The 18,662-nt window shown below is 43.9% G+C and overlaps 1 protein-coding gene across 1 annotated transcript in view; it reads right to left on the reverse strand.

Moving 5' to 3' along the window:
- LOC111771950 (NBPF family member NBPF14-like) overlaps positions 1–18,662 on the reverse strand; it is a 126,910-nt gene that overhangs the window by 61,061 nt on the left and 47,187 nt on the right. Inside the window, exons 10-12 of the mRNA XM_070267966.1 lie at positions 15,292–15,346; positions 1,309–1,356; positions 999–1,208 (exon numbers count right to left, since the gene is read on the reverse strand). Of these exons, the coding sequence (XP_070124067.1) occupies positions 999–1,176 (178 nt within the window). The 5' untranslated portion in view covers positions 1,177–1,208; positions 1,309–1,356; positions 15,292–15,346. The remainder of the gene's footprint in view (positions 1–998; positions 1,209–1,308; positions 1,357–15,291; positions 15,347–18,662) is intronic.

Here is an 18,662-nt window from a genome sequence, read left to right on the forward strand (position 1 = left end):
CGACCCCAATTCAGGCTCCGAGTTGTCAAGATCCTTCTAAACACTCTGCTGTGCACATGCCCTGGTTGTCACGGTTCTTGTCGTCACTACAGCCCAGTCTCACTGAGCAGGCAATCGAGCTTCCAGTTTTGAGGCTGACTGGGGCAGGGAAGGGCCTGCCTCACACACTGGCTTGAGTTTTCCTGGGGCTAGTGGTCTCCCCCACCTACCTCACTTTGTGGCCTCAATTTGGCCACAGGTCTCATAGCCCAGACTCTCAAGGTCACCTGGACCTGTTGGTTGCCCTGCATCCCTGAGGGTTCACCAGCTGAGTGGGAGACACAGGTGGTGGGACAGATTCTCTGGTTTCCATAGAAACAGCCCCAACCTTACCACAGGGTGTCAAACGTCTTCCTCAGACTCAGGAAGAAGAGCCCGTGCCCTGGAAGAGAGGGCTTCCCTCTCACCAGGGCATTCCCTGTCTTGATGGTGTCACTCCTGGATAGCACAGTTTCGGTGAGGAGCATATTCATCTTTAAGCTCCTATAAAGCAGCTACTATCATCTGTTTTCCCACTGTAAGTAGCACAGTGCTTTGCCCATGGGACCTCAGAGAAGCTTGAACTGAGGGAGTTCACTCGTCCCAGACATTTAGGCCCAGAGTGATGCAGGATGTGGTAAAGGACAGAGAGGATGCTGAGAGAAACAGTGCAGCCCTTTCCTGAGAGGAAGACGCAATTGTGTGGCTGCACCAGCAATCGATGTCTGGGACTCGAATTCTAAAGCCGCCGTATACCACACTGCAAATCTGAAAAAGTGGCTAAACTCTTTGTGCATCAGTTTCTCCATCCCCAGCAAAATGAGGGCAAAATACCTACCTCTGACTTTCCTGGATTGTGGTCAGAATGAAAGTTATTTTGACAAAGGGACCAGAGGATAAAGTCTGGAGAAATTTTAGTGTCCTAGAGGGCAGACAGGGATCACTCACACATCTGGGGAGCACAGCCCTGGGAGACTTACTGTGCTTCTGCAGCTCGGTGGCCAGGGAGTAGGCAGCAGCTTCGGATACAAGGAATTCCTCCATGAGGGCTTGGAAGTCCTGCTTGCTTTGTGCCAGCTGTGAACGCAATTCCTGGTTGGACTCCTGGAGGGTCACCTCTGCCCTCGGATCAGACAAAGCGTGAGGACACACGGCCATGGTGATGTTGGCAGAAGAGGTAGAGCCAGAGACTGGGCAGAGAAACCCAAACATATAATGAGTGAAAAACAAGCAAAGACAAAACGGTTTCACCAGGCCAGAGGGGTGTTTACACAGGAATCCTTAACTTACCGTTGGGGACAACTAGATCAACACTCCACAACAGCTGAGGGTCCGGAACTGCCAAAACAAGGTTCAAGATGACAGAGCTCAGAGCCACAGGCACCGCCTGCAGCTCAGAGTCAGACAGGAGTGATGGAGAGAGGCCCCAGCACGCCGGTTAATGGTCTGGCGTTGCAATAACAGAATTGGAAGGTGGAGGTGTCATGGAATCTTAGGAGCCCCTGCCTTCCAGTTGCCTAGGCCCTGCTGCTACCCCAGGCTGCCCGGCCTTTGCTGAAGGCCACTGCTGATGGGCATCACCCCAAAGCAGCTGTCTACTCTCGTGGTGACGCTACCGACCTGTCTCTTTCCAGAAAATATCTAAGCATAGTTCTCAGTGCCCATTCCTGTGTGCATCTCAAAACAGAAAGAGAAACCAGTGTCCCAACAAAGTTTGTCTTCTGAAGCACCGTCACGAAGTCACCCCACTTTCTCTCTAAATGTAAACCGATCTTAAGGTTTTCCCATACGTGAAAGATGGCAAACTTGTAGACTCTCATGCTGCTATTCGCTGGGCTTTCTCCAGTTTTTTCTACATCCATTAAAAGGGACAAAAGCAGAGTGTAATACTAAGTGAATGAATACTTCGTTAAAAAATTATTCTCTGTCCTGACTCACAATACTCCTCTTGCTGCATCCCTGTGTTGTGTCGACTTCTTGCCCCTCACTAGGGCAGCATGTTCGCTTATCTTCAAACTTAAGTCAGTGTGACATCTCTACCTCCTAAAATCCTTCTCTATGTGTGGGCCGCTTTTGTGGTTGTTACTTTTTAAGTGTCCGTAAACACTATCTTTCCTACTTGTTGGTTCCGGATATCCACATATTATGCCTTCTAGTCCCACACGAGCTCTTTTCCAGCTCTGAAAATGATTACAGTGGTTTATGAGTATATCCTGAATACACGTAGTGGCCCTTTCTTTTGCAAACACTTGTCAACCTGATGCTATTTCTTGTCGTCATTCAGTTCACTCACGTTTGGAACAGATCAGGGATGCGGAGCAGTGTTGATGGATTGTTGCTGGACAGATCCCTTCGAGCTGTCGTCATGCTACTGACCTGCGGTTATATTCCTCTACCAGAATGTGGAATTTCAAGGTCACGGTTCAGGGATGGTGGATGACCCACAGTGTTATGTGTGTGATGGGGTTCAGTGACAGAGAAGCTGAGGTTGACAAGAGAGGCACAGGCAGGCAGGGGAAAGTGGTGCCCTGAATGCCCTGCTCACTTTCTTGTCATCTCTTCCCACCCGGGTCTTCTGAAGAGGAGGCCTGGGAGACCCCCTGTGGCATTGTTCTCTTCAGTTTAGCTGCTGCACTTGCCCGAGCTGAGGGCGCGATGGGTCTGGCCATGTACCACCGAGCTTTCATGTCAAGGTAAAGGACAGAGGACCGCATCAACCGCTTTTGAGGCTCATCTCCTCCCCACGCCACGCCATCCTCCAACGACACTGTGGAATGCTATTGGTGTGTCAGAGCCATGAAAAGCTTTAAAGAAATCTCTCTTTTGGTGTCAGTTGGATGTGACATTCTTTTCTTTATGTCTCAAAGTCTGTGGTCTAGTGGGCCCAACTGTCCTGAACTGGAATGGACTTGCCAACTTTCTGGTGTTTTGTTAGGTGGCTAGAATATTTATAAGATTTTCTGAGTTCAAACCTCACTGTTGAAGTTTGAATGAAGAATGACAGGACTTACTTTGTAAAGTGAGAGACTCAGAGAAGATTGGTCTCATCGATGAGCAGAAAGAGTAAATTTCACTTCTACTCAAAGCACGCTAGAATTTGAAATTATGGCTCTCACTGTTGTCAAGGTGGAGTGACGGGTGCCTGAGGCGTATGTCCCTAAGGCCTCATGTCTATGCTATAAAATGGATGAAGTTAAAATGCAGTCAGATGGCCCAGGTCCCCTTCCATTCTAGAGTCCTCCAACAGTTTCTCCCCTGCTTTGGCGACTTGATTGAAAGTATCCTTGTTGTTCTGCTCTGTCCTGCTTTTGTCTTTTGCATAAAAGTTATACAGCTCCATGTTTCCTACCCCCAGGTCAATCATTATAATAAGCACCTGCATCCAAAGCAGTCCTGAGACAAAAGAAACAAAGCTGGAGGTATGGTACTCCCTGATTTCAAAATATACTACAAGCTCTATTAATCAAAACATTATGGGGCCAGCCCGTTGGCACGCAGAGTGCTTTGAGCTCACATGTGCCACTTCAGCGGCCCAGGGTTCGCCAGTTCGGATAGCGGGTGTGGACCTACTCACTGCTTAACAAGTCATGCTGTGGCACCGGTCCTACAGAAAAGAAAATAGAGGAAGATGTGCATGGATGTCAGCTCAGGCCCAATCTTCCACAGCAAAAAGGTGAAGATTGGTGGCAGATGTTAGAAGAGGACTAAACTTCCTCAAAAAAAAAAAATCATGATACTGGAAAGAAAACAGACACAAAGATCAATAGAACTGGAGCTCGATCCAAGATGGCGCCATGAGTAGTCCTCTTTGTCTCTCCCCCTTCGAGTCTACAATTATTTGGACACTTATCGCTTAACAAAGGATATCCAGACAGCATCTCAGGACGTCTGAGAGACCCACGCGACTATACATCGAAAGGCGGACGGACTTTCCTCCGGGAGGATGTGGAAATAGGTGAAAACTCTCCGACCCCGACCCAACAGCCTAGTACCCGCAAGCGGCTTTCTTCCAACGGATGCCCCCAGAAGATCAACACACATCTAGGGCAGGAGCGAGCACACAACAGAGGAGCGACGGTGGAAACAGGTGACCAGAACCCTACCTAAACCTCCTGCCGTTACTCCTAAAGGCAGAGGGAAACTTTGGAGTTGCACACCTGGGCCAGCGGGGAGAGTCTTTCCCCGCCATTGGCGGGGAGATCCCGCCTGGTGCTCACGGCGCCCGGAGGGTCCCAGAGAGAGTCTCTGAGGGTACGGAGGTCCCCCGGCTGCCACTGCCTGCACGGTGGGGCTAGGGAGTGCCGGAGATCTCCGAGCAGACTGGGGCTGGGTGAAGCTCCAGGGGCCGGCTCTGCGCCCTGGAGGGGAAGCTCTGGAGTTCTGCCTGGGCAGCAGACAGGGCTCTCTGTCTGCCATTAGTGGAGGGGCCATGCCCAGCATTCACAACTCCGGGAAAGTCCCGGAGAGAACCCCAGAGGGCGAAGTGACCTCCAGCTGCCATTGCCCGCCCCGTGGGGCTAGGGATTGCTGGAGATCTTGGAGAGGACTGGGGCTGGGTGAAGCTCCAGAGGCCGGCTCCGCGGCCCGGAGGGGAAGCTCCAGAGTTCTGCCCGGGCAGCAGACAAAACTCTCTGCTATTAGCGGAGGGGCCACGCCCAGCATCCACAATACTGGGAGGGTCCCGGAGAGGAGAATATCAGGCAGGGCAGCAGCTGACCAGCTACCACTGAAATCAGGATCTCTGGCTATCCCCCAAGACAGGGCAAAGGGCTCCCCGAGTTCCTGGGGAACAGGACTGGGGCTGGGGGGAGTTCCAGCGACCCAGCTCCATAGCCTAGGGGGAAACCCTACAGGCTCACAGCAGCCTCAGGGAAAGCCTCTGCACAGCACTAGTAGAAAGCACCCATCCGGCAGCCACAAGGCTGGAAGAACCTGGGACAAAAGCAGCATAGCTAGGTGAACTAACCACAGACTGTAGAAGATGCCAATAGCTCTCCTGCGACCCATAGTGGACAAGTGAGATTTTGTGGGTGCTGACAGCGACGGAGTGACAAATATAAGTGATCCCACCCCTGGCCGCTGGAAAAGCCCATAACACCGTTGCAGACACCAAGGAGGGAGCACGTCTACGTGGGCTGCAACAGTAGGCACCAGCAGCCTGAAGCCCCCCGAGACAGCCCCCAAGGCAGAGGAGGGAGTCCAAAGGAACACTGTGACTACGAGGAGGGGCCCAGGCCCAGTTAGCAACTGCAGATAGGGTTCCTGGTTGGTGCAGTATAAACAGCTGCTCCCCCACCGCAGCAGCAGAAACAAGTGAAAGGAGCAACTAAACTCTATCTCTATGCGGAGGCACAAATCAACAACATCAAGCAATATGAAAAAATACATTAAATCTCCAGAACAGAAAGAAAATAACAAACACACAGAAAACAATCCCAAAGAAAATGAGATATATAACCTAAATGATGATGACTTCAAAACAGCCATCATTAAAATACTCAATGAGTTAAGAGAGAATTCTGACCGACAACTCAACGAGTTCAGGAGCTATGTCACAAAAGAGTTTGATACGATAAAGAAGAACCAAACAGAAATACTGGAAATGAAGAACACAATAGAGGAGATTAAGAAAAATCTAGATGCTCTGAACAGTAGGGCCGATAATATGGAGGAAAGAATTAGCAATTTGGAAGATGGCAATATAGAATTGCTGAAGGCAGAGGAGGAGAGAGAAGTAAGACTAAAAAGAAATGAAGAAACTCTCCGAGAATTATCAGACACAATTAGGAGATGCAACGTAAGGATTATAGGTATACCAGAGGGAGAAGAGAAGGAGAAAGGGGCAGAAAACCTATTCAAAGAAATAATGGCTGAGAACTTCCCAAATCTGGTGAGGGAGATGGATCTTCAGGTGACAGAAGCCAATAGATCTCCAAACTTTATCAATGCAAGAAGACCAACTCCACGGCATATAGTAGTGAAGCTAGCAAAAGTCAACGACAAGGAGAAAATACTAAGGACAGCCAGGCAAAAGAAACTAGCCTACAAAGGAACCCCCATCAGGCTATCAGCAGATTTCTCAGCAGAAACTTTACAGGCTAGAAGAGAGTGGAATGATATATTCAAAAATCTGAAGGACAAAAATCTACAGCCGAGAAGTCTCTACCCAGCGAAAATATCCTTCAAATACGATGGAGAAATAAAAACTTTCCCAGATAAACAAAAATTAAGGGAGTTCATTGCCACAAAACCTCCTCTTCAGGAAATCCTCAGGAATACCCTCATTCCTGAAAAATCCAAAAAAGGAAAGGGGCTACAAAACCAAGAGCAGAGGAGATAAGTAGAAGGACAACAACAGAGAGTAGCAGCTCTACTTCAGAACAGATTAAACCATGGGACGAGAAACAAAGGAAACTGAAGAAAACCGGAAAACAAGACACAAAATGGTAGTGGTAGGCCCCCACATCTCAATAATCACTCTAAATGTAAATGGATTGAACTCCCCAATCAAAAGACACAGAGTGGCAGGATGGAGCAAAGAACAAGATCCAACAATATGCTGCCTCCAGGAAACACACCTCAGCCCCAAAGACAAACACAGACTCAGAGTGAAGGGATGGAGAACAATACTCCAAGCTAATAATGAACAAAAGAAAGCAGGTGTCGCTATACTAATATCAGACAAGGTAGATTTCAAAGCAAAACAGATAAAGAAAGACAAAGAGGGACAGTATATAATGATAAAAGGGACTCTCCACCAAGAAGACATAACACTTATAAATATATACGCACCCAACACAGGAGCACCAAAATTTGTAAAGCAACTCTTAATAGAACTAAAAGAAGACATCAACAACAATACAATAATAGTAGGGGACCTCAACACACCATTAACACCAATGGACAGAACATCCAGACAGAAAATCAACAAGGAAATAGAAGTAAATGAAAAATTAGACCAGATGGACTTAATGGATATATAGAGAACACTTCATCCAAAAACAGCAGGTTACACATTCTTCTCAAGTGCACATGGAACATTCTCAAGGATTGACCATATTTTGGGAAACAAAGCAAACATCAATAAATACAAGAGAGTTGAAATAATATCAAGCATCTTTTCTGATTATAATGCTATGAAACTAGAAATCAACTACAAGAAAAAAGCAGAGAAAGGTGCAAAAATGTGGAGACTAAACAACACGCTTCTCAACAAACAATGGATCATTGAAGAAATTAAAGAAGAAGTCAAATATTATCTGGAGACAAATCAAAATGAGAACACGACATACCAAACCATTTGGGATGCAGCAAAAGCAGTCCTAAGAGGGAAATTCATCGCAATACAGGCTCACCTCACTAAACAAGAAAAAGCTCACGTAAGCAACCTCAAACGACACCTAACAGAACTAGAGAAAGAAGAACAAGCAAAGCCCAGAGTCAGTAGAAGGAGGGAAATAATAAAAATAAGAGCAGAAATAAACGATATTGAAACAAAAAAGACAATAGAAAGGATCAATGAAACAAAGAGTTGGTTCTTCGAAAGAATTAACAAAATTGACAAACCCTTAGCCAGACTCACCAAGAAAAGAAGAGAGAAATCGCAAATAAATAAAATTACGAATGAGAGAGGAGAAATCACAACAGATACGAATGAAATACAAGAGATCATAAGAGAATACTATGAAAAACTATATGCCAACAAATTGAACAACCTGGAAGAAATGGACAAATTCCTAGACTCCTACAATCTCCCCAAACTGAATCAGGAAGAAATGGAGAATCTGAATAGGCCAATGACAAGTATGGAAATAGAAACGGTAATCAAAAACCTCCCCAAAAATAAGAGTCCAGGACCAGACGGCTTCTCTGGAGAATTCTACCAAACATTCAAAGAAGACTTAATACCTATTCTTCTCAAACTGTTCCAGAAAATTGAGAAAGATGGAGTACTCCCTAACACATTCTATGAAGCCAACATCACTCTGATCCCCAAACCTGACAAGGACAACACAAAGAAGGAGAACTACAGGCCGATATCACTGATGAACATAGATGCAAAAATCCTCAACAAAATTTTGGCAAACCAAATACAGCAATACATCAAAAAGATTATACACCATGATCAAGTGGGATTTATACCAGGGACACAGGGATGGTTCAACATCCGCAGGTCAATCAACGTGATACACTACATCAACAAAATGAAACACAAAAACCACATGATCATCTCAATAGATGCAGAGAAAGCATTCGACAAGATCCAACACCCATTTATGATAAAAACCCTCAATAAAATGGGTATAGAAGGAAAGTACCTCAACATAATAAAGGCCATATATGACAGACCCACAGCCAACATCATACTCAATGGACAAAAACTGAAAGCCATCCCTCTGAGGACAGGAACAAGACAAGCGTGCCCACTTTCGCCACTCCTATTCAACATAGTACTGGAGGTGCTGGCCAGAGCAATTCGGCAGGAAAAAGAAATAAAAGGAATCCAAATAGGTAACGAAGAAGTAAAACTCTCGCTGTTTGCAGACGACATGATCTTATATAGAGAAAACCCCAAAGAATCCATAGAAAATCTATTAGAAATAATCAACAACTACAGCAAAGTAGCAGGGTATAAAATTAACGTGCATAAATCAGTAGCATTTCTATACACTAACAATGAACTAACAGAAAAAACACTCAAGAACTCAATCCCATTCACAATCGCAACGAAAAGAATAAAATACCTTGGGATAAACTTAACCAAGGAAGTGAAGGATCTATACAATGAAAACTACAAGACTTTCTTGAAAGAAATTGACGATGACATAAAGAGATGAAAAGACATTCCATGCACATGGATTGGAAGAATAAACATAGTTAAAATGTCCATACTACCTAAAGCAATCTACACATTCAATGCTATCCCAATCAGAATCCCAAGAACATTCTTCACAGAAATTGAACAAACAATCCTAAAATTCATATGGGGCAACAAAAGACCGCAAATTGCTAAAGCAATCCTGAGCAAGAAAAACAAAGCCGGCGGAATCACAATCCCCGATTTCAAAACATACTACAAAGCTACAGTGATCAAAACAGCATGGTACTGGTACAAAAACAGGTCCACAGATCAATGGAACAGAATTGAAAGCCCAGAGATAAAACCACACATCTATGGACAGCTAATCTTCGACAAAGGAGCAGAGGGCCTACAATGGAGAAAAGAAAGTCTCTTCAACAAATGGTGCTGGGAAAACTGGACAGCCACATGCAAAAGATTGAAAATTGACCATTCTTTTTCACCACACACCAAAATAAACTCAAAATGGATCAAAGACCTAAAGATTAGGCCTGAGACAATAAGTCTTTTGGAAGAGAATATAGGCAGTACACTCTTTGACACCAGTTTCAAAAGAATCTTTTCAGACACTATAACTCCTCAGTTGAGGGAAACAATAGAAAGAATAAACAAATGGGACTTCATCAGACTAAAGAGCTTCTTCAAGGCAAGGGAAAATAGGATTGAAATAAAAAAACAGCTCACTAATTGGGAAAAAATATTTACAAGCCACTTATCCGACAAAGGGTTAATCTCCATAATATACAAAGAACTCACACTGCTTAACAACAAAAAAACAAACAACCCGATCAAAAAATGGGCAGAGGACATGAACAGACATTTCTCAAAAGAAGATATGAATATGGCCAATAGACACATGAAAAGATGTTCATCATCGCTAATCATCAGGGAAATGCAAATCAAAACTACACTAAGATATCACCTTACACCCGTTAGATTGGCAAAAACATACAAAACCAAGAGCGACAAATGTTGCAGAGGTTGTGGAGAAAAAGGAACCCTCATACACTGTTGGTGGGAATGCAAACTGGTACAGCCACTGTGGAAAACACTATGGAGATTTCTCAAAAAGTTACAAATAGAAATACCCCATGACCCAGCCATCCCATTACTGTATCTATACTAAGAACCTGAAATCAGAAATCTCAAGAGTCCGTTGCACCCCTATGTTCATCGCAGCATTATTTACAATAGCCAAGACGTGGAACCAACCTACATGCCCAGAAACTGATGATTGGATAAAGAAGATGTGGTATATATACACAATGGAATACTACTCAGCCATGAAAAAAGACAAAATTGGCCCATTCACAGCAACGTGGATGGACCTCGAGGGTATTATGTTAAGCGAAATAAGCCAGTCAGAGAAAGATGAACTCTATATGACTCCACTCATAGGTGGAAGTTAGTATATTGATAAGGAGATCTGATCGGTGGTTACCAGGGAAAAGGGGGGGTGGGGGGAGGGCATAAAGGGGGAAGTGGTGTACCCACAACATGACTAACAAAAATGTACAACTGAAATCTCACAAGGTTGTAATCTACCATAACATTAATAAAAAATAAAAATAAAAAAAAAGATCAATGGAACGGAATGGAGAGCACAGAAATAAACCCTCACATCTATGGACAGCTAATCTTTGACAAAAGAGCCAAGAACGTACAGTGGGGAAAGGAACGTCTCTTCAATAAATGTTAATGGGAAATTGGACAGCCACATGCAAAAGAATGAAAGTAGACCATTATCTTACACGACACAGAAAACTAACTCAAAATGCATTAAGGACTGGAATGTAAGACGTGAAACCAGAAAATTAGAAGAAAACATAGGCAGTGCACTCTTTGACATTGGTCTTCACAGTATCCTTTGGATTATCATGTCTCCTCAGGCAAGGGAAACAGAAGCAAGAAGAAACAAATGGGACTACGTCAAACAAGACTTCTTAACTCACGGTGGAGAACGACTTGATCAGCACTCCACAACAGCTGAGGGTCCGGAACTGCCAAAACAAGGTTCAAGATGACAGAGCTCAGAGCCACAGGCACCGCCTGCAGCTCAGAGTCAGACAGGAGTGATGGAGAGAGGCCCCAGCGCGCCAGTTAACGGTCTGGCGTTGCAATAACAGAATTGGAAGGTGGAGGTGTCATGGAATCTTAGGAGCCCCTGCCTTCCAGTTGCCTAGGCCCTGCTGCTACCCCAGGCTGCCCGGCCTTTGCTGAAGGCCACTGCTGATGGGCATCACCCCAAAGCAGCTGTCTACTCTCGTGGTGACGCTACCGACCTGTCTCTTTCCAGAAAATATCTAAGCATAGTTCTCAGTGCCCATTCCTGTGTGCATCTCAAAACAGAAAGAGAAACCAGTGTCCCAACAAAGTTTGTCTTCTGAAGCACCGTCACGAAGTCACCCCACTTTCTCTCTAAATGTAAACCGATCTTAAGGTTTTCCCATACGTGAAAGATGGCAAACTTTTAGACTCTCATGCTGCTATTCGCTGGGCTTTCTCCAGTTTTTTCTACATCCATTAAAAGGGACAAAAGCAGAGTGTAATACTAAGTGAATGAATACTTCGTTAAAAAATTATTCTCTGTCCTGACTCACAATACTCCTCTTGCTGCATCCCTGTGTTGTGTCGACTTCTTGCCCCTCACTAGGGCAGCATGTTCGCTTATCTTCAAACTTAAGTCAGTGTGACATCTCTACCTCCTAAAATCCTTCTCTATGTGTGGGCCGCTTTTGTGGTTGTTACTTTTTAAGTGTCCGTAAACACTATCTTTCCTACTTGTTGGTTCCGGATATCCACATATTATGCCTTCTAGTCCCACAAGAGCTCTTTTCCAGCTCTGAAAATGATTACAGTGGTTTATGAGTATATCCTGAATACACGCAGTGGCCCTTTCTTTTGTAAACACTTGTCAACCTGATGCTATTTCTTGTCGTCATTCAGTTCACTCAAGTTTGGAACAGATCAGGGATGCGGAGCAGTGTTGATGGATTGTTGCTGGACAGATCCCTTCGAGCTGTCGTCATGCTACTGACCTGCGGTTATATTCCTCTACCAGAATGTGGAATTTCAAGGTCACGGTTCAGGGATGGTGGATGACCCACAGTGTTATGTGTGTGATGGGGTTCAGTGACAGAGAAGCTGAGGTTGACAAGAGAGGCACAGGCAGGCAGGGGAAAGTGGTGCCCTGAATGCCCTGCTCACTTTCTTGTCACCTCTTCCCACCCGGGTCTTGTGAAGAGGAGGCCTGGGAGACCCCCTGTGGCATTGTTCTCTTCAGTTTAGCTGCTGCACTCACCCGAGCTGAGGGCGCGATGGGTCTGGCCATGTACCACCGAGCTTTCACGTCAAGGTAAAGGACAGAGGACCGCATCAACCGCTTTTGAGGCTCATCTCCTCCCCACGCCACGCCATCCTCCAACGACACTGTGGAATGCTATTGGTGTGTCAGAGCCATGAAGAGCTTTAAAGAAATCTCTCTTTTGGTGTCAGTTGGATGTCACATTCTTTTCTTTATGTCTCAAAGTCTGTGGTCTAGTGGGCCCAACTGTCCTGAACTGGAATGGACTTGCCAACTTTCTGGTGTTTTGTTAGGTGGCTAGAATATTTATAAGATTTTCTGAGTTCAAACCTCACTGTTGAAGTTTGAATGAAGAATGGCAGGACTTACTTTGTAAAGTGAGAGACTCAGAGAAGATTGGTCTCATCGATGAGCAGAAAGAGTAAATTTCACTTCTACTCAAAGCACGCTAGAATTTGAAATTACGGCTCTCACTGTTGTCAAGGTGGAGTGCCAGGTGCCTGAGGCGTATGTCCCTAAGGCCTCATGTCTATGCTATAAAATGGATGAAGTTAAAATGCAGTCAGATGGCCCAGGTCCCCTTCCATTCTAGAGTCCTCCAACAGTTTCTCCCCTGCTTTGGCGACTTGATTGAAAGTATCCTTGTTGTTCTGCTCTGTCCTGCTTTTGTCTTTTGCATAAAAGTTATACAGCTCCATGTTTCCTACCCCCAGGTCAATCATTATAATAAGCACCTGCATCCAAAGCAGTCCTGAGACAAAAGAAACAAAGCTGGAGGTATGGTACTCCCTGATTTCAAAATATACTACAAGCTCTATTAATCAAAACATTATGGGGCCAGCCCGTTGGCACGCAGAGTGCTTTGAGCTCACATGTGCCACTTCAGCGGCCCAGGGTTCGCCAGTTCGGATAGCGGGTGTGGACCTACTCACTGCTTAACAAGTCATGCTGTGGCACCGGTCCTACAGAAAAGAAAATAGAGGAAGATGTGCATGGATGTCAGCTCAAGCCCAATCTTCCACAGCAAAAAGGTGAAGATTGGTGGCAGATGTTAGATGAGGACTAAACTTCCTCAAAAAAAAAAAATCATGATACTGGAAAGAAAACAGACACAAAGATCAATGGAACTGAATGGAGAGCACAGAAATAAACCCTCACATCTCTGGACAGCTAATCTTTGACAAAAGAGCCTAGAACGTACAGTGGGGAAGGAACATCTCTTCAATAAATGTTAATGGGAAATTGGACAGCCACATGCAAAAGAATGAAAGTAGACCATTATCTTACACGACACAGAAAATTAACTCAAAATGCATTAAGGACTGGAATGTAAGACCTGAAACCAGAAAATTAGAAGAAAACATAGGCAGTGCACTCTTTGACATTGGTCTTCACAGTATCCTTTGGATTATCATGTCTCCTCAGGCAAGGGAAACAGAAGCAAGAAGAAACAAATGGGACTACGTCAAACAAGACATCTTAACTCACGGTGGAGAACGACTTGATCAGCACTCCACAACAGCTGAGGGTCTGGAACTGCCAAACAAGGTTCAAGATGCCAGAGCTCAGAGCCACAGGCACCGCCTGTAACTCAGAGTCAGACAGGAGTGATGGAGAGAGGACTCAGTTCGCCAGTTAACGGTCTGGTGTTACAATAACAGAATTGGAAGGTGGGGGTGTCATGGAATCTGAGGAGCCACTGCCTTCCAGTTGCCTAGGCTGTGCTGATGCCCAAGGCTGCCTGGTCTCTTCCAAAGGCCACCACTGTTGGGGACCACCTTTCAGCCACCACTCCCAATAGCTGTCTGCCCTTCTGCTGATAGCGACCTGTTTCCAAAAAATATCGAAGCATAATTCTCACCGTTCTTTCTTATGTGCGTGTCTAAAAACACCGAGACAAAACTGTCCCCCTTTTATTTCTTGGGATATTAAGCATGGCAAGGGATACCATCAACACAATGAAAAGACCATTACCAACTGGGAGAAGATATTTGCCAATCATAAATCAGATAAGGGGCTAATATGCAAAGTATAGAAAGAACTTATACAACTCAACAACAACAAAACAAACAGGAAAAACCCAATTAAAACATGTGCGGAGGATCTTAGATAGTTTTCCAAACAAGGTATTCAGGTGGACAATAGGCACCTGAGAAGACGTTCTACATCACTAATTCCTAGGGAAACGCAAATCAAAACCATAATGAGATATCACCTCATGCTTGTCAGAATGGCTATCACGAAAAAGAAAATAAGTGTTGGAGAGGATGTAGAGAAAAGGGAACCCTCATATATTACTGGTGGGAATGTAAACCGGGGCTGCCACTATAGAAAACAGCATGGAGATCTCTCAGAAAATGAAAAACAGAACTACCATATAATCCAGGTAGTCCACTTCTGTGTATTTATCCAAAGAACACAAACTCACTGATTCCAAAAGATTTATGCACCCCTATTTTCATGGGAGCATTATTCATAACAGCCGAGACTTGCAAGCAACCTAAGTGACCATCAACAGGTGAATGGATAAAGACGATGTGATACACACACACACACACATACCATGGAGTACTACTCAGCCATAAAAAGAGGGAATCTTGCCATTTTTGACAATGTGGAGGGAACTTGAGAGTATTATGCTAAGCGAAATAAGTCTGACGGAGAAAGTCAAATGACATAGGATTTCACTCATACATGGAAGATAAAACAACAACAACAACAAATAAACATATAAACACAGAGAATAAATTGCTGTTTCCCAGAGGCGAAGGGGGGAGGGGAGAGGGCAAAGGGGTAAAGGGGCACATATGCTGGGTGACTGATGACAACTAGACTTCTGGTAGTGAATCTGATGTAATCGATACAGAAGTTGAAACATAATGATGTACACTAACATTGATATAATGTTATAAACCAGTATTACTGCAATAAAAATTAATTTAACAGAAAAAGGAAATATATGTCAAGCAGAGATGGAATACCTGTTGCGAGAAATTAGAGGTCCTCTGCCGAGGCATACCCTTGCAGCGTCTAAATTTCTGCCATTAAAAATTCACCTCTTCGGATCAAAACATCCCACAGGAATACCCTGTTAAAATGTTAAGCTTACCTGGAATATTAATTCTATCAGCATCATAGGCTCACAACAAGTGGTAAGAAGATCACTGGAAAACCAAGAAGAATGGATTTGACCGAAGACTTATAACAATATTACAAAGATGAATGTTCTTGGCTGTACTCCTACCAATTTCTTAAGAACCCCAACTCTCTTCAAATTCCTTTGAAATAGCTCTGGAAATCCCCCAAGGGGACTGCAATCTGCATTCCAGAAACTTCTCTGGTCACCAAGGTGCACCTGCCATTTGGTCATCTGGTAGCTGCAGATAACCAAAGGGGCAACTATGCTCTGAGGCCACCAAGGACTCTATGATGAAGATCTCTGCCATCTCCGGTGCCAGCTCTCCTGCCAGTGCCTTCCACTCTGTGGCTGCTGAGGCCCGACGTGGAAGGAATTCCTGTCTCTCCCAGGAAGCCATCTTTCCTCTCAGCCCAAACTCTAGCCCACCGTTGCTTCTTATGTCTGGAGCCTTCCTGAATCGACATTTTACCACTATCCTCACTATTTCATTAGAACTCCTGTGTATCAGAGTTCTGAGTTGAAACATTTGATTTTCATAGATGACTCCATGGTCAAATGTAAAAACAACTTCAACAACCTTGCATTTAGTTTTATTGGGTTTGGGGAATTAAACCTATTTAAATTAAAAAAAAAAAAAAAAAAAAGCATCACCTGGGAGAGTTAGTACAAATACAAGTCCAGAGTCTTCATCTGTAGTGACTCTGATTCAGTGGGCTGAGGGGGCCTGGAATCTATTGTTAAAGTTGCTCAGATGTACAGTCAGGTTGAGGACCTACTGATAGCATCGACCTTCCTCACAGTTTTGGGGATGAGCATTTCACGTACATACTACTTCTAATCCTCACGATCGATCTGTGAGGAGAGCGTGGCCTTTCCCTGGTTTGCGGATGAAGAAACCAAGACACACAGAGGGTCTGAGACTAGCCCAAAGTGCCCTCGCTCTAAGTGCTGGAGCCAGGTGTCAGGTAGAGTGCCCCTCCACCCCAAACCCCCTCCCACATTTTCCACTTCACTCTGTGTCAGGTCTTTCCACGTACATGCTTCCTGCCTATACCTCATTTCTACCAAAAACTTCCTGATTTTAATGTTTCCATCCGATATATTTCCATCTGACATATTTCACAACAGGCTAACAGCATCCTATCCTGGCCACTGACTATTAACTTGGGACACGTTGCTAATGAAAATACAGGACGTGGGAATGTGCAAAGACACATTGCTTTACGATGATGATGTAATTTTCAGGCTATAAAATTCTCCGTTTTGTGTACAATTCAGTGACTTTTGGTCTATTTACAAGGTTGTGACACCATCACCACCATCTCATTCTGGAGTATTTTCTTAACCTCACAAAAGAAACCCCGTCCCTATTGGCAGTCACTCCCTATTCCTCACCTTCTTCCAGCCCTTGGCAATTGCTAATCTACTTTCTCCCCATAGGGATTTGCCTACTCTGGACATCTATTCTCAATGGAATCATAAAACACGTTGCCTTTGGTATCTGGCTTCTTCACTTGCCATAATGTTGCCAAGGTTCATCCACATTTTGGCAGCTATCTGTACTTTATTCTTTCTATCCTTGAATAAGACTTCATTTTATGACTATACTCCATTTTGTGCATTCTTCAGCTGAGGGCATTTGGGTTGTTTCCACTTTTACTACTATGAGTAATGCTGCTGTGAATATTCATGCGCAAGTTTGTTTTTGACCGTGGGTTTTCAATTCTCTTGCTATGTACCCAGGAGTAGAATTGCTACATCTATGTCAACGCTGTATGTAACTTTGAGGAACTGACATGCCATTTTCCAAAGCGTTTGCGCCTTTTTACATTTCCACTAGCAATGCATGAGGATTTCAATTTCTCCACATCCTCCTCCACACTTGTGGTTGCCCATCTTTTAATTACAGCCACACTAGTGGGTATGAAGTGGTATCTCATTGTGGATTTCAGTTCTGTTTTCTTAATGATCAATGATGTTAAACATCTTTTCATGAGCTTCTTGGCCATTTGTACATCGTCTATGGAGAAATGTCCATTCAAGTCCTTTTCCCATTGATAAATTGGATTGTCTTTTTATTATTGACTTGTAAGAGTCAATACTAGACACATGTCAGATATCTGTTTTGCAACTGTTTTTTTCTGATTCTGTGCGTTGTCTTTTCACTTCCTTATTATCATCCTTTGAAGCACAAAAGATTTCAGTTTTGATGAAATCCAATTTATCTATTTATTCATTGACTGTTCTTGCTTTAGCTGTCACATCTAAGATATCCTTATCTAATCAAAGACTACAAAGATTTACACCTATGCTTTCTTCACCACATTGCTTTGAATAAGAACTTTCCTGGGTTAGGGTACAGGGATATTTTTGAATTTTGAGTCCTATAAATTGATATGGATCCCTCCTGACCGATATTCACAGGTCTGCCAGTCACTTCAAAGGAACATCCCTGTGCCGTTGCAGAGATCTGGGAAATCGTATTTATGACTATCCTGGCTTTGACTCAGGTGAGAGTCCTGGTCACGTGCTTCAGTTTCTCCTTGACCTCTCCTGGTTTCAAAATTTGTTCAATATCTTTGGAGTTGAAGAACTGATTGAGTGTCTTTCTGAGGAACACTCAAGGGTCCAGGTTATTCTGAACCTAGTGGACTTCCTCATTCCACTCCAGACAGAGAAGACTGTGGGGGTTGGATAGGGTCTAGAGTTCCATCTGTGGTCTTAGAGAGAAACTAGCCTTGCTTCTGGGTTTGCGGATGGCTGTCGAAAAGACTCTTGCCCCCCTCTAATTCTTTGTAGTATATACATGACTTCTTTCTAGAAATGGTGGGAAAATACTTATTTTAGAACATCTTGTCTGTTCTCTGCCAATTGCTTTCTGTCTACACATTTAAAGTGGGTAAACGAGGACTCAGAGACAAATTTGTTCTTAGCGGCTATTATTGTTCAAGTGACCGTATTTAATCCTATGCACTATCTTATTAGCCAGGTTTTATCCTTTTCCTTTTGAGGAAAAAAGCTCAAAAAGGTTAAAAAATACTCCAAGCTCACAGTCTAGGGAGGAGAGGAGTAAGCGTTAGAAACCAGTTTCGTTTGACCTCAAATTTTCATCCACGGTGAGTGTCTTGGTGTTATGTCTAAGATTTCTTTGCTTATTCCTTGTTCATGAGAATATGTCCATTTTTCCTCCAAAACCTTTATAATTTCAACTTTCACATCTCCAATTAACTCAGTGTGTGGTAGAAGGTAGTTGTGAATATTAATTTATTTCTAAATAATTACTCATTCATTCTAGAGCTTTTTACCAAAAACATCTTTCATTATCCCAGTGAAGTGTCTTG

Source organism: Equus caballus, chromosome 5 (assembly GCF_041296265.1).
Source record: "Equus caballus isolate H_3958 breed thoroughbred chromosome 5, TB-T2T, whole genome shotgun sequence".
Classification (NCBI taxonomy): Eukaryota; Metazoa; Chordata; class Mammalia; order Perissodactyla; family Equidae; genus Equus; species Equus caballus.